This window comes from Xenopus tropicalis, chromosome 5 (assembly GCF_000004195.4).
Source record: "Xenopus tropicalis strain Nigerian chromosome 5, UCB_Xtro_10.0, whole genome shotgun sequence".
Lineage (NCBI taxonomy): Eukaryota > Metazoa > Chordata > Amphibia > Anura > Pipidae > Xenopus > Xenopus tropicalis.
In genome coordinates, this window is record NC_030681.2 from 84,408,054 (window position 1) to 84,423,354 (window position 15,301).

The 15,301-nt window shown below is 37.7% G+C and overlaps 1 protein-coding gene across 9 annotated transcripts in view; it reads left to right on the forward strand.

Moving 5' to 3' along the window:
* The window catches only part of epha7 (EPH receptor A7), a 127,780-nt gene extending 114,507 nt beyond the window's left edge, over window positions 1-13,273 (forward strand). For all 9 annotated transcript variants that reach the window (XM_031902278.1, XM_012963529.3, XM_012963531.3 and 6 more), the window contains 3 exons: window positions 4,014-4,207; window positions 7,312-7,467; window positions 11,376-13,273. In XM_031902278.1, the coding sequence (XP_031758138.1) occupies window positions 4,014-4,207; window positions 7,312-7,467; window positions 11,376-11,490 (465 nt within the window). In that variant the 3' untranslated portion in view covers window positions 11,491-13,273. The remainder of the gene's footprint in view (window positions 1-4,013; window positions 4,208-7,311; window positions 7,468-11,375) is intronic.
* The last annotated feature ends 2,028 nt before the right edge of the window (window positions 13,274-15,301 follow it).

Below are 15,301 nucleotides of genomic sequence, written 5' to 3' on the forward strand. Positions count from 1 at the left end.
AAATCACAAACCTCTAAATTTAATATGTCTACAGTCTAGGTTATGTGTTTGCCTTCTTCATAACAGGTCACCTGTATTAGACCACAATTTCACCTGTATTAGACCACAATTTCTGCTATGTAGTCTATTGTCCTACATATAATTGTCTCGTTATTCAGCACTATTCATCCAGTTTCTAACATATAGAGCAGGGGTGGGCAAACTTTTTGGCTCAGGGGCCACATTGACTTACAGATGGGCCAGGTCAGCATTACGTGGTTTCCGCTCGTCAGTCCCAAGACCCCAAGCCTCGTGTGGTGAGACTTGCGAAGTCAGCGGGCCTGATTAAAAAGACCAATGGGCCATAGTTTGCCCACCCCTGATAAAGTGGATCAAATATCACTGCACTTAATGATTGAAAGGCTGGCACAAGGAACATTTGTAAATACCAGTCACCCTTTTTAAAGCCTTAATTGCATTTTTAAATTTCACATACACATAACAAGAACCACTTTAATAAATATGGGAGTGGTAATCTAACTACATATTGTATGTATACATACAGTGGCTTGCAAAAGTCTTTTTCCACATTTTGTCACATTACAGCCACAAACATGAATCAATTTTATTGGAATTCCACGTGAAAGACCAATACAAAGTGGTGTACACGTGAGAAGTGGAACGAAAATCATACATGATTCCAAACATTTTTTACAAATAAATAACTGCAAAGTGGGGTGTGCGTAATTATTCAGCCCCCTGAGTCAATACTTTGTATAACCACCTTTTGCTGCAATTACAGCTGCCAGTCTTTTAGGGTATGTCTCTACCAGCTTTGCACATCTAGAGACTGAAATCCTTGCTCATTCTTCTTTGCAAAACAGCTCCAGCTCAGTCAGATTAGATGGACAGCGTTTGTGAACAGCAGTTTTCAGATCTTGCCACAGATTCTCGACTGGATTTAGATCTGGACTTTGACTGGGCCATTCTAACACATGGATATGTTTTGTTTTAAACCATTCCATTGTTACCCTGGCTTTATGTTTAGGGTCGTTCTTCTGCTGGAAGGTGAACCTCCACCCCAGTCTCAAGTCTTTTGCAGACTCCAAGAGGTTTTCTTCCAAGATTGCCCTGTATTTGGCTCCATCCATCTTCCCATCAACTCTGACCAGCTTCCCTGTCCCTGCTGAAGAGAAGCACCCCCAGAGCATGATGCTACCCCCACCATATTTGACAGTGGGGATGGTGTGTTCAGAGTGATGTGCAGTGTTAGTTTTCCGCCACACATAGCGTTTTGCATTTTGGCCAAAAAGTTCCATTTTGGTCTCATCTGACCAGAGCACCTTCTTCCACATGTTTGCTGTGTCCCCCACATGGCTTGTGGCAAACTGCAAACGGGACTTCTTATGGTTTTCTGTTAACAATGGCATTCTTCTTGCCACTCTTCCATAAAGGCCAACTTTGTGCAGTGCACGACTAATAGTTGTCCTATGGACAGATTCCCCCGCCTGAGCTGTAGATCTCTGCAGCTCCCCCAGAGTCACCATGGGCCTCTTGGCTGCATTTCTGATCAGCGCTCTCCTTGTTCGGCCTGTGAGTTTAGGTGGACGGCCTTGTCTTGGTAGGTTTACAGTTGTGTCATACTCCTTCCATTTCTGAATGATCGCTTGAACAGTGCTCCGTGAGATGTTCAAGGCTTTGGAAATCTTTTTGTAGCCTAAGCCTGCTTTAAATTTCTCAATAACTTTATCCCTGACCTGTCTGGTGTGTTCTTTGGACTTCATGGTGTTGTTGCTCCCAATATTCTCTTAGACAACCTCTGAGGCCATCACAGAGCAGCTGTATTTGTACTGACATTAGATTACACACAGGTGCACTCTATTTAGTCATTAGCACTCATCAGGCAATGTCTATGGGCAACTGACTGCACTCAAACCAAAGGGGGCTGAATAATTACGCACACCCCACTTTGCAGTTATTTATTTGTAAAAAATGTTTGGAATCATGTATGATTTTCATTCCACTTCTCACGTGTACACCACTTTGTATTGGTCTTTCACGTGGAATTCCAATAAAATTGAGTTTGTGGCTGTAATGTGACAAAATGTGGAAAAGTTCAAGGGGGCCGAATACTTTTGCAAGCCTCTGTATTTAGGCAAAGAAACTTACTTCAGTTCCTTTCTCTGTTCCTTGTATTATTCTTTCTCTGATATCCCCCCCGTATGAATTCTTTTTTAGAACATTTCTTTCATTCTCCAGTTACTCTTTCATCTTCACAACTCCAACCTCCTTTTTTCACTTCTTCTATTTTTTTATGTGTTACTTTTTAAAATTAATACTGCTTTTTAAATAAAAAAACATAGCAGAGTAGGAGTGAATATGCACTTTGCACTTTGTATCTGCTTGATAAATGATGTCTTTTTACTATTTGTTGCAAATATATTATTATTGTTACATTATTATTATTATTACCATGTATTTATAAAGTGTCAAAATATTCTGTAGTTCTGTACCGTAGACTCATCTTTATAGCATTTCATTGTTCCCAAAAAAGCTTTTATGAAAAGTAATCACTGCCTCTCTGCTAAACTGATTTTTTATATTATGCTACTTTTCTTTAAAAAAATGATGACATACATTATAAGGTCCTATAAATTCAATCTATATATTTCTATTTATTATATATTGAATGTAGATTGTGCCTTTGTTTATACTGACTCCTAGGTCATATCAATTTAAAATATGCTTTTTGCATTTGTACAGCTTAGTATTTACCACTTCCATTAAACTTTCAGGAAATTCCAACTTGAGCTGGTTTTCTCTGCTCAGTACAACACTAGACAGCTATATTTGTTGCATTTGGTTATGCTATTGAAATTTTAGTCTTAACAATACCATAGAGTTATGTAAATAAAGGATGGATTTTGATGGTAACCCTTTTACTATAAGGGGCACATTTACTAATCCACGAATGTCCGAAAAGCATCCGAATGCGTTTTTTTCGTAATGATCGGTATTTTGCGACTTTTTTGAGCGCTCAATACGAAAGTTGCGACAATTCGCGAAAGTCGTACTGTCTATGAAAAAGTCGCGACAATTCTCGAAATTTGTACTGTCAATGAAAAAGTCACGACAATTCACGAAAGTCATAATGGCTATGAAAAAGTTGCGACAATTCGCGAAAGTCCATGTATAACAGACAAAGCAAACTCTATACAGTGTACTGACTGTGTACTTACTTGGCTTTTAAAAAAGCCACTGGCAAAACCCAGTTTGGGCACTTTATCTCTCTAATCTGTATTCATTTCTATGGTCCCTCAGGTTGTTTTTTAGGTTTATTAGCCTCTCAACAGTCGGTTATAAGGAAGGTAAATATTGAGACAGCACCTACTGGGGTCCTGTTTTATCCCACTTAGTGGTATCATTAGGGATAGAGAGAAATTAATTTAGGTAGGATAGCTGCACACTTCTAGTTTTCTGTATATTTTTAATCAAGAGTATTTTAATTGAGAGATACTAAACACTGACACTTATGTATGTATGTATGTATAACTTTATTTATAAAGCGCCACAAGGGTACGCAGCGCTGTACAAGCTTACAAAAATACAAAATTACACAAAGGGAGGACAAGTGATATAATAAATAAATACAATAAATATATATAAAGGGAATAGGTGCCATGAGGTATGAGACACAGTAGGAAGGAGGTCCCTGCCCCGTAGAGCTTACTTAAGTAATTGTCCTATTTGTATTACAACCACAAAGAAGGTATGATTGTCTTTTGTTGTGCCTGTGGGGAAATATCTCTACTGAAATGAATGTATTCTTTTTCTAAGCTTGCACTGTTTAAGGCATCATATAAGACAAGTTACTTTTTCTGATAGGCAGATGACATTAGTACCCTATTTATGTGCCTCTTATGAATTACAATGATGTACAGTTTTCCAAATCAAATTGCCTCTGATGACATGAAGTCAAAGCTACTGTAAAGTAATTCAACTGTCTTCTTGAAAATTGTGTTTTTTAAAAACAGGTTATTAAAGCAATTGAAGAAGGTTATCGTTTGCCAGCACCAATGGATTGCCCTGCTGGTCTTCATCAACTAATGTTAGACTGCTGGCAAAAAGAACGCGGAGAAAGGCCTAAGTTTGAGCAAATTGTTGGTATTTTAGATAAAATGATACGGAACCCTAATAGCCTGAAGACTCCTATGGGGACTTGCAATAGGTAAAATCCAGGCAATATATTTACTAATGCTGTAAAAGTTATTGGCATGAAAGGGACAGATTTGGGGGGGTTAGTTTAGAATTATTTACTACTAGTAAAAGTTAAGTGATAACACATGGTCTAAGTATTATATCTATTTGAAAAGTGTTCATACCCAACGTTCTCAGTTTAAAGTCAGAAAAAAACATTTTGGGTGGTTTGAGTGTTTGGAGGGAAGGTGTAGACTGGTATCATTTGCACTCATCCGAATAGTTGGAAGTGCTGGATTTATGGTTTTAAACTCTAGGTAGCACAGTGTTTATTGTTTGGCTCCCTTAAATGATGCCCAGAGGCACCAGAAAGTTATTATTATTTACTACTAGTAAAAGTTAAGTGATAACACATGGTCTAAGTATTATATCTATTTGAAAAGTGTTCATACCCAACGTTCTCAGTTTAAAGTCAGAAAAAAACATTTTGGGCATTTGAGTGTTTGGAGGGAAGGTGTAGACTGGTATCATTTGCACTCATCCGAATAGTTGGAAGTGCTGGATTTATGGTTTTAAACTCTAGGTAGCACAGTGTTTATTGTTTGGCTCCCTTAAATGATGCCCAGAGGCACCAGAAAGTTCATGTTTTAGGACACTGTCCAGATTTAGACTTAGATTCTTTCCATAATAAAATGTTGCCTTTATATTACTGTTGATATCGTTTTGTAATTATTGTTCTAGTGTTAATTCAAGTGTCCACTGGACAGAAAAAGGCAGTGTGGTAAATTCTAAAAATTAAATATCAATAATTGCACTGAAGCGCAAAAGACATAAGACTATTGTAATCCCTTGAGCAATATCACCTGGAAAAGGAGCTGAACAAATAAATGAAAAGGCTAAAATTAACAACTGCAAGATAATAATAGAATCAGGTCAGCACTTGTCATGCGCTTAATGTAAAACCTATAAAGAGAATGTGAGGCAAGCAATATTAACACCAATACATGTATAGCAAAAACACTGCTTTTTACACATAACCACTTAACACATAAACCCCTATAAGAGGCACAAACTTTGCCCAGGTGAAGAAACCCATAGCAACCAGCAAAATGTTTACTTTTAAACAGGTGACCAGGATATGCTACCTGCTGATCAGTTGCAACGCATGATATGACCTTTGCGACTTGTATTTTATATACCCCAAAGGGTATTGAAATAGACATATAAAAAATTTTTACAGAAAATTGTGGATGCCATCAACTGCTGTACATTAAAATAATATTATTACAGTATATAGGGCAGTGCTGTCCAACTTCTGCAGTGCCGAGGGCCAGAATTTCTCTTGCATACATGGTGGAGGGCCGCTAATGGAAGCCAGTTTTGACCACCCCCCCCTTTAAACAACACCCACTTCAAACTACACCCATTTTATCACAATGGTGGTAGTGCAGCAAAAACCCAAATGATTTGTCCTCATTGCAGGGATATCAACCACCATTTATAAGTGAAAGAATTATATTATGTCATATTAAGACATACCCTTAAATCCATATGCCTCCTCCTCACCTGTGGATAGCACAGCAACCCCCAGCACATAATTACACACCTTAGGGACCATTTAATCGCTATTTTCAACTTATAACACACTCCCAAAACAAACCCCTGCCAGGTTCACCTCCAACAGGCAGCATAGGGAAGGCAGAGTGTGGCACACACAGGCAGCACTCTGCCTGCCCTATGATGCCTGTGTGTGACATACTCTGCCCTATGCTGCCTGTGTGTGCCATACTCAGCCCTACCCTGCCTTTGTGTGCCATGCTCTGCCAGCCCTATGCTGCCTGTGTGTGCCATACTCTTTCCTACCCTGCCTGTGTGTGCCATACTCTGCCAGCCCTATGCTGCTTGTGTGTGCCATACTCTGCCAGCCCTATGCTGCCTGTGTGTACCATACTCTGCCCTACCCTGCCTGTGTGTGCCATACTCTGTCTGTCCTATGCTGCCTGTGTGTGCCATACTCTGCCTGCCCTACCCTGCCTGTGTGTTATATACTCTGCTTGCCCTATGCTGCCTGTATGTGCCATACTCTGCCTGTCCTACCCTGCCTGTGTGTGCCATATCCTCCCTGACCTATGCTGCCTGTGTGTGCCATACCCTCCCTGCCCTATGCTGCCTATGTGCCATACTCTGCCTACCCTATACAGGCAACATAGGCCAGGCAGTACATACAATGTCTGAGGTGTGAACAGGAGAACATTGTGGGTGATTACAGCCTGAGCCTGAGGTGAGAACACTGCAGGGGGTAAACAATGCAGAGATTAAAAAGTGTGAACAGTACAGGGGATTACATTTTTAAACAATACAGGGGAATTACAGCCTTAATCTGAGGTGAAAACCATGCAGGGGGCCAGTTAAACTCAGTACTGATACCATTTAAAGTTTACACAAAGTTAAGCCACCAAAGCAGCCAGAGAAGTGGGGGGGCCACACAGAGGGGGGTCGCGGGCCACCAGTTGGACAGCACTGATATAGGGTAATGAAAGATGCAAAGTGTCACCTGGTTTGGTGATCATACTAGTACATTAAATGCTAATTGCTGATTTGTTTCTCTGGGTTACAAGACATTTATCAAACATTGCACTTTTTATTATTTTACCCACTTAAATTCAGTGTCAAGGCCTTTTATTCACAAACAACCCATTTTCCCTAGAAAATCCTGTGGCTTCCTAGTATTTTGTGACTATGAAATAGTGGCCAATGTCATCACCAATTTATTATCAGAGCATTCTATCTGTTCAGATATTAATATGGGAAAGTAAACACTTGTGTGTTCATAATAAAGTTTGTTAAATTATGTTAATATGAGGGAAAGCACAAAAAAGTTAAAAAGATATAGCATAATTGTACCGTGTATAAATTTGAATGAGGATATCTAGAGAAGTCATGGACATAAGCAACACATTGTGGTTGCTGAGGCTGTTACTCCATGAATGCATTGCAGCCTTATTCGTAATACATGTTTACTAGACAGTACTGCATGCTTAAGTACTGCATCTTTATTGATTATGGACTAAAATGTTTATTAACCCTAATTTAACAGAAATGACAAGTGACGTAAAATATTTTTGAATTACTCAGACCTACTAGTCCTCTTCTGGATCAGAATACCCTGGATTTTAATTCATTTTGCTCTGTGGGAGAATGGCTTGAAGCGATCAAGATGGAGAGATACAAGGAGAATTTCAGTTCATCAGGTTACAATTCCCTTGAGTCTGTTGCCAGGATGTCCATTGAGTAAGTTATAATATATGGTATTTGAATTTAAACTTAAATTGTTCCCTGCAGGTGTATGTTGCTAGTATATAAAGAGTGAATGTTTTGGTATTTAAAAAACACCTTCCATGTCCATTGACCCCCAACACACAAGGGACAGAGGCTACACAAGGGATAACGGGATGACCATTTGTTATGCACGCCAAGGACTTTAATTAATTGCCCCATACTGTAGTCTGGCTCTCTATTTCACTATATATATAACAACGACCTAGGGTAGTTTATGGCAGGATTGGCGTCCTTCATCTTCCTCCTTGTTTAAATGAATTCTCCACATTAAATGAGGCTTCGCTCATGCCAGGAGTTTTCCCATTAGGTTAGCTAGTCAATCACTGCTGCTTGTGCTCATATAAACAAAATACACAGAAAAACAAGGGAAAAAAAAGCTAATATAAAGAAAAGTCAAATACAAAAATATAAATATAGTGATTGTAGCTTGGTAGTATGTGGGGCACAACATTGTTGTATTATAGATTATAGCGTTTGAAAACCTAAGTGGGCAGAATTTCATGTAGAAGTGCAATGAGGTTGCCTCAGAATTTTCAGAATGTGCCCATTTTCTGGTGAGCTTGCATTTCTTAGAATAAGTCATACAGAAGGAAGATTTATGCAGCAATAATTCATGTTTCATTTGACCTTGGCAAAATATTTTGTTTTTATTAACCTAAATACTAACAAATTAGAAGTGATATCAGCAGGGTCAACATGCACAGCAGGCCAGCTGGGAAGCAAATTGAGGCAATGTAATGATATTGCAAAATGAATGAATTCAACTCTGCTGATCTTGCAAATGTGCATTGTGAGGAATATAGGGGTCAAATTAATTAGACCCTGAAACCAAAGTCACTTCTAGTATTTTTTTTTTTTAATAAATGCACTTGTTCATCTAGCCAGAAATGTGTAGAATATGGGTGCAGTATAGAGGACTCTGCCCAAATAAACTTGATAACTAAAATAATCTTTAACATGTAAAACAGAGTTTTTGTATCTAATATGAATATTACTGTTTTAGTCTTAAAATAATAATGAAGCAGAGACTCCGAAGCATTACATTTTTTCTACATATATCATTTGATATAACAACAACAGTCCTCATTAAAATATAGTTGAATGCATTTTTATTACTAAACTAGAAAGGTGGTGGTTTGAGAGAAACTTGTTTAACAGTTATTGAGATTGTAGTTAAGGTTGAGGTTGTGTTTTTATTAAGTTACAAATAAAATGAAGTTGCAGATAAAACTGTCAGGCTTTATAACTTGTTCTCTCAATAAACCTTAATAACTAGAAACTAAAAATATCAGTAGCTGGTTCCAAGAAGACCCTACTAAGGGCATATAGCAGATAAGATGAGGGCACTCAATAAAGAGATATTGACAATATTTTAAAAATCATTTCTATGTCATCTTCAGGTCTCTGTTTACTTGGGATGACATGTTTGATTTTCTTCCAGCTTGTGAACTGCTCATTACAGTTTATTAAATGTGTATTGTATATTTACTTCTCAGCACCATTACCTCATCATAAACACATATTCAAGACTCCAAAGGTGCACTCATGCATCTCTGGAGTTTCCTTCCATGTTACATCAGGTTTTCTTCCAGTCTTTCTCTGCCATGAAATGACCATTTAAAACTTCTCTTAAAGGAACAGTTCAGTGTAAGCAGTCAGTAACCAATCAGTGACTTAAGGGGGGGGGGCATATGGGGCATAACTATTCAGTTAGTTTGCTTTTGAATCTGACCTGTGTATTTAGAAACTAACTGAACAGTTTTGTCCCATGTGGCCAAAAGACACTGACTGACTAAGAGGTTAGAGAGCTGAAAGCAGGAAATAGTGTTCTGGCTATTGTGTTAGACATCTTCCCACTCCAGCCTTTATAGATTACATTTTTGCCTAAACTATATTAAAAATATTTTTTATTTTGTGCAGTCTATCCATTTAACCCAGTTTCATTTTTACACTGAACTGTTCCTTTAAGAGACCCAAATCTAGCATAGCATTCCTTCACAATACATTTAAGGAGTTATTCATCAAAAATCCTGTTGCCGTTTTTCCTTGTTAAAGAAAAATTTGGCATAAAAGCAGATGTAAAAAAAACATTTTTTTTCCTGAAACCTTGACTAGTCTGGATTTATAAAAGAAAAAAAATGTTAAAAGTACCAGAAAAATCTGGCAAGTTAAAGTTCAGCCTAAATAAAAATGAATTGAACAATTTAATGTTCGCCAGTTTGCAAATTATCCTGCAAAAAAAGCAAACACAATTATCCAGTTTGAGAAGCTAGTGTTCGAGGAAAAATCTGCAAGTCACTTGAATTTTTTTTCACATACACTTTTTTTTCAACTTGAGTTTTGATAAATTGCTCCCCCCATACTACTGCCACCTGCTATGTACAATACTTAATGCTACATCTCTTACTCTCTTACTGATACAGTACCTCACAGAAGGTTAACAATCAAATTAAGGAATATTGGCCTAGAACATAATGTTTGTAATTGGATAGAGAACTGGCTGAAGGATAGAGTACAAAGAGTGGTGGTAAATGGAACATTTTCTAATTGGGCCAGTGTTGTTAGTGGAGTACCGCAGGGGTCAGTCCTTGGTCCTTTGCTTTCTAACTTGTTTATTAATGACCTGGAGGTGGGCATAGAGAGTACTGTTTCTATTTTTGCTGATGACACAAAATTGTGCAAAACTATAAGTTCCATGCAGGATGCTACCACTTTGCAGAGCGATTTGACAAAATTGGAAAACTGGGCAGCAAACTGGAAAATTAGGTTCAATGTTGATAAGTGCAAAGTTATGCATTTTGGTAGAAATAATATAAACGCGAACTATCTACTGAATGGTAGTGTGTTGGGGGCATCCTTAATGGAGAAGGATCTAGGGGTTTTTGTTGATAACAAGTTGTCTAATTCCAGGCAGTGTCATTCTGTGGCTACTAAAGCAAATAAAGTGCTGTCTTGTATAAAAAAGGGCATTGACTCAAGGGATGAGAACATAATTTTGCCCCTTTATAGGTCCCTGGTAAGGCCTCACCTTGAGTATGCAGTGCAGTTTTGGGCTCCAGTCCTTAAGAAGGATATTAATGAGCTGGAGAGAGTGCAGAGACGTGCAACTAAACTGGTTAAGGGGATGGAAGATTTAAACTATGAGGTTAGACTGTCGAGGTTGGGGTTGTTTTCTTTGGAAAAGAGGCGCTTGCGAGGGGACATGATTACTCTGTACAAGTACATTAGAGGGGATTATAGGCAGATGGGGGATGTTCTTTTTTCCCATAAAAACAATCAACGCACCAGAGGTCACCCCTTTAGATTAGAGGAACGGAGCTTCCATTTGAAGCAGCGTAGGTGGTTTTTCACGGTGAGGGCAGTGAGGTTGTGGAATGCCCTTCCTAGAGATGTGGTAATGGCAGATTCTGTTAATGCCCTTAAGAGGGGCCTAGATGAGTTCTTGAACAATCAGAATATCCAAGGCTATTGTGATACTAATATCTACAGTTAGTACTAGTGGTTGTATTTATAGTTTGTGTATGTGAGTGTATAGATTGGTAGGTGTGGGTTAGGTGTGCTGGGTTTACTTGGATGGGTTGAACTTGATGGACTCTGGTCTTTTTTCAACCCTATGTAACTATGTGCTCTGCTCACCTTGTGCCATGTTAATTGGCTGAAAAAAAAATTGATTGTAATGAAAACTACATTGTTCCATTTAATTGCGTACAAAAAACCTGTCAGATTTAAACTGCCAATTTTTTCCTTTCACATTTGAGTTTTGATTGTGTGCATAAGCTCCCATCTGCACACCCTAAAGAGTGTAACCCCTTAGAAAAAGCCTGAATTTGCATGGAATAATTATGTTTTTCTCTCCTTAGTGATGTCATCAGCTTAGGAATTACATTGGTTGGACATCAGAAGAAAATAATGAACAGTATTCAGACTATGAGAGCACAAATGTTACAATTACATGGAACAGGCATTCAAGTGTGATGGACAGTCCTCCCTTAATAGGGAGGTAAGACTATGAGACAACAGCACTGGCCTTCATCTCACTACACAAGAACTGCTGCTAGATTTTACTCAATTTCCTGAGTCTTCTTTACTATGGCTTTCTACAGTACAAATCAACTAGATCCTCAAGCACCTGTAGACTTGAACTCCTAAGTGCCACCAGATATAACCTGAAAGTGAACTGGATCATCTTGGTGTGGCAATGAGGACAGCAGTAAAACATTATACTACCTGATATTGTACAACTGAGCTCTCTAACCTCCTTTTTACCCAAATGACTTTTTCAATTGTACTGTACATAAAGAATTTTAAAAAGAGTATATTTGTTGGAGAAAATCATGAGACTATTGTTAAATGCAGCAAATTATTTTCTTTGATCTGTGGTTTTATGATCTCTTTTTTTTTCTTCTTGTGTTAGTCTCTTAATGTTCCATTTTCAATGTAATACGTTTCATTTCCCGAATACTGGTAAACTGTTAATAGCATGGCTGAAAAACTATATAAATGCTGTTAGCATTGATTCATTTGACTGCACAACCCTTTAGACATTAGCAAATCACTTGCAAGTATATGAAACTTCTGCAGGTTTATAACTTGTTTTTTTTTTCCTATTGTTTTCTAAAGATGTGCTGAATTTTAAAGCAATAACTGTATTTGTGTGAAGTTTCTCACACCCTAAATGCATAATGTGCATCAAATACATGAATTTTCATGAATTAAAAGTGAGAGTTAATACAATTCTCAGAATGAGCAGGGTCTTCTGAACTAGGTACAATATCACAAAATAATACTGAATGATATATACACTATCCCTACTATTTTTCAGTCCAATACACAGCAGATTTATCTGGCACTTTACAAACCTGTCACTGTCAGAAATCATCACAATTAAGATTATAGTTGATAAGCAATCAGATTTGAAAGAAATAGCCAAAGTATATTTTGTATGAGATGTTATAGAATGCAATCCTATATGATTGCGCGTGTCAGCTTTTATATTAGCACTATGTATCAGGGTTAAAAGGGTAGCTATTTTGTTTACCATCGGAGGGTAACGCATCTCATTGGACACACAGGAATATCTGCCTCTTGTACTTTTGTCCTTAAATTGTGAGAAACCGAAGTTTTATTTTTTGTCAATCAGAAGCAATAATAAATTGTCTTTCTAGATATTCCCTTTGTGTATATCTTTAGAGTAAGAGGTATTTGTAAAATAGGTTTAGACCATCAGTGACCCTTTATGTGGAATTGTTTACTTCCAAGCAGAATAGGGTTGTTTAATGAAAGATCCCAGGGATCTATCAGAATCCGGTCTTCTTTGATAATGTGGGCATCCACATTTATTGTAAATGTTTCCTTGTAAAGGTTGTAAATTTATTTATACTGTCTTGTTTTGTACACACATTTCTCTGTAGTGAGCTCTGAATACAATGCACTATATTTTTCTATTTTACTCGCAGAGGATCACAAAACAGGTATATCAGTGCTTCATATGTATTTTACCACATAGGACCAAAGATGGCTGCATAAAACACAAATGGAGATTATGTTCTGCTTGTTTTCATTTCTGTTCATTTAAATCCCTGTAAATAATTACTTTGACTTTTTTTTTTATTTATTTTAACTAGTAGAAAGCAATCATTTATATGATGTTTCCTTTTGAAGAAAACTCGGAAAAATGCATTTACAAATACTCCCATGTCATAGACACTTCCATTTGTAATCTTTGTACTAGACTGTAAATATATTTTTGGAACTATAACAGAGGCTTCTGAAAGATTCTTTGTGCATTTTCTTGTTTCTTATTTTCTAGCTGAAATAATTTTTTTTATTAGTCTTCAAGTTTCAAGTTTTATTGTCATATACAAATAACAATGAAGCATCATTACCGTAATGACATTTTTTGACCCGTGTTCTTACATTCTTAGAACACATTTGAATAACACTGTAACAGATCTAGGCACTTACATTTTCAAAACATTAACCACATATTTAAATTTCTTTTCTAATATCTTAATGTACATCGAATTTATTTTATACATAGATAGACCTGAAAAGATAAGAACTCAAGGTGTCCAAGGCACCAATGAATTTATTCAGTAAGTCTGCACTAGGTTCTGGTGATGAGCGACTACAATGGGCACAAAAAATAAGTTGTGAATGTGAAAAAACACCAAAATTCTAGATTCTAAAGGTCCCAGTACATGAGTAGACATTGAATGCTATTTTAGTCTTTCTTGACTTTATTGACAGCCTATCATCTTGTGTAAGGTACCATTATTAGAGATGTAGCGAACCTCACAAAAAAAGTTTGTGAACCCGTTCACGAACTTCCGCCAAAAAGTGCGAACTTTGCGAACCCCATAGACTTCAATGGGAAGGCGAACTTTAAAACCTAGAAAAGCCATTTCTGGCCAGAAAACTGATTTTAAAGTTGTTTAAAGGGTGCCGCGACCTGGACAGTGGCATGCAGGAGGGGGATCAAGGGCAAACATTTCTCTGAAAAATACGTTGTTGACACAGCGTTGGGTTTTATGCTGTAAAGGGCAGAAATCACACTACATTTCTAAACTTGTGTAATAAACTGCTTTAAAACGTCCGGCGTCTACATGCCAATCAAGTCGTGTAAAGGTTACAGCCGGTTCACATGCAAAGACAAAACGCCGCAGTAGTGGATACGGAATATATTATTGCTGGTGGAAAACGTCGCTCAGGTGATTTTATTGCAATGCAATGTCACTACTATGTGTAACGTGTTTGGTGCACTACTATGAACAACAGCAAACAGCACTGGACACATTAAAGAACAGTAACTTAAATTAAAAAAAAAAAAAATCAATAATAAAAAAAAAAGTGATCTCTGGTTGGTGCTGGGGGTGAACTACTAGGAGCAGCACACCAGTCCCCAACACAGCTAGACTAATAGCACTGGGCTCTATAAATTACAGTAGCAAAGTAAAAAAACAAATAAAAAAAAAATGATGTGAATGTGTGGTTGGTGCTTAGTGCACTACTATGAGCAGCACACCTGTCTCCAACACACACAGACGGAGCTGCAGTACACAATGAAAAGAAGAGTAACAGTAATCAGAAAATAAAAGCAGTCCTTACAAGGACTATTGGGTTACAGCAGATGAGATCAGCAGGACAGCTGTCTCCAGCAGCTACATACAGAGCAGTAGAAAGTATATTACTAGTCAGCAAAGCTACCTAAACTGTCCCTCAAACCCCTGCACAGCTCTCTCCCTATGCTAACTCATCAAGCACACACAGGCAGAATGTAAAATGGCTGCTGGGCTTCGGTTTATATATGGAAGGGAGTGGTCCGGGGGTGGTCCAGGAGGGACAGCTGCCTGATTGGCTGCCATGTATCAGCTGGCTCTGGGGTGAGAGGTCAAAATTTGGCTCCAGCTAAGGCGAACCCAAAATTACGAACTTGCGAACACCCGATTTTCGTGCGAATTAGTTCGCCAGCGAACAGTTCGATACATCTCTAACCATTATAATCCCATTCTTGACAAATATCTGATTGGACACATTTAGATATGGATCAAGATAATAATCCCAAATATCAATATGGAAATTACTGGAGATTTAACCCAACTGTAAGGCTGTTCCCCTAAGCCCCCTTTTTCTCTTTTAGAGTTAATGAAAAACAAGAAATGCAATTCACCAATGAGAATTCTTCTGACCAAACTTTAGCAAAATGCCTGGGATGATGCCATTTGAACACAAATTAAATAAGAAGCGTTCAGATTATTTAATGCTTTTTTATGAGGAGGTTAGCAAA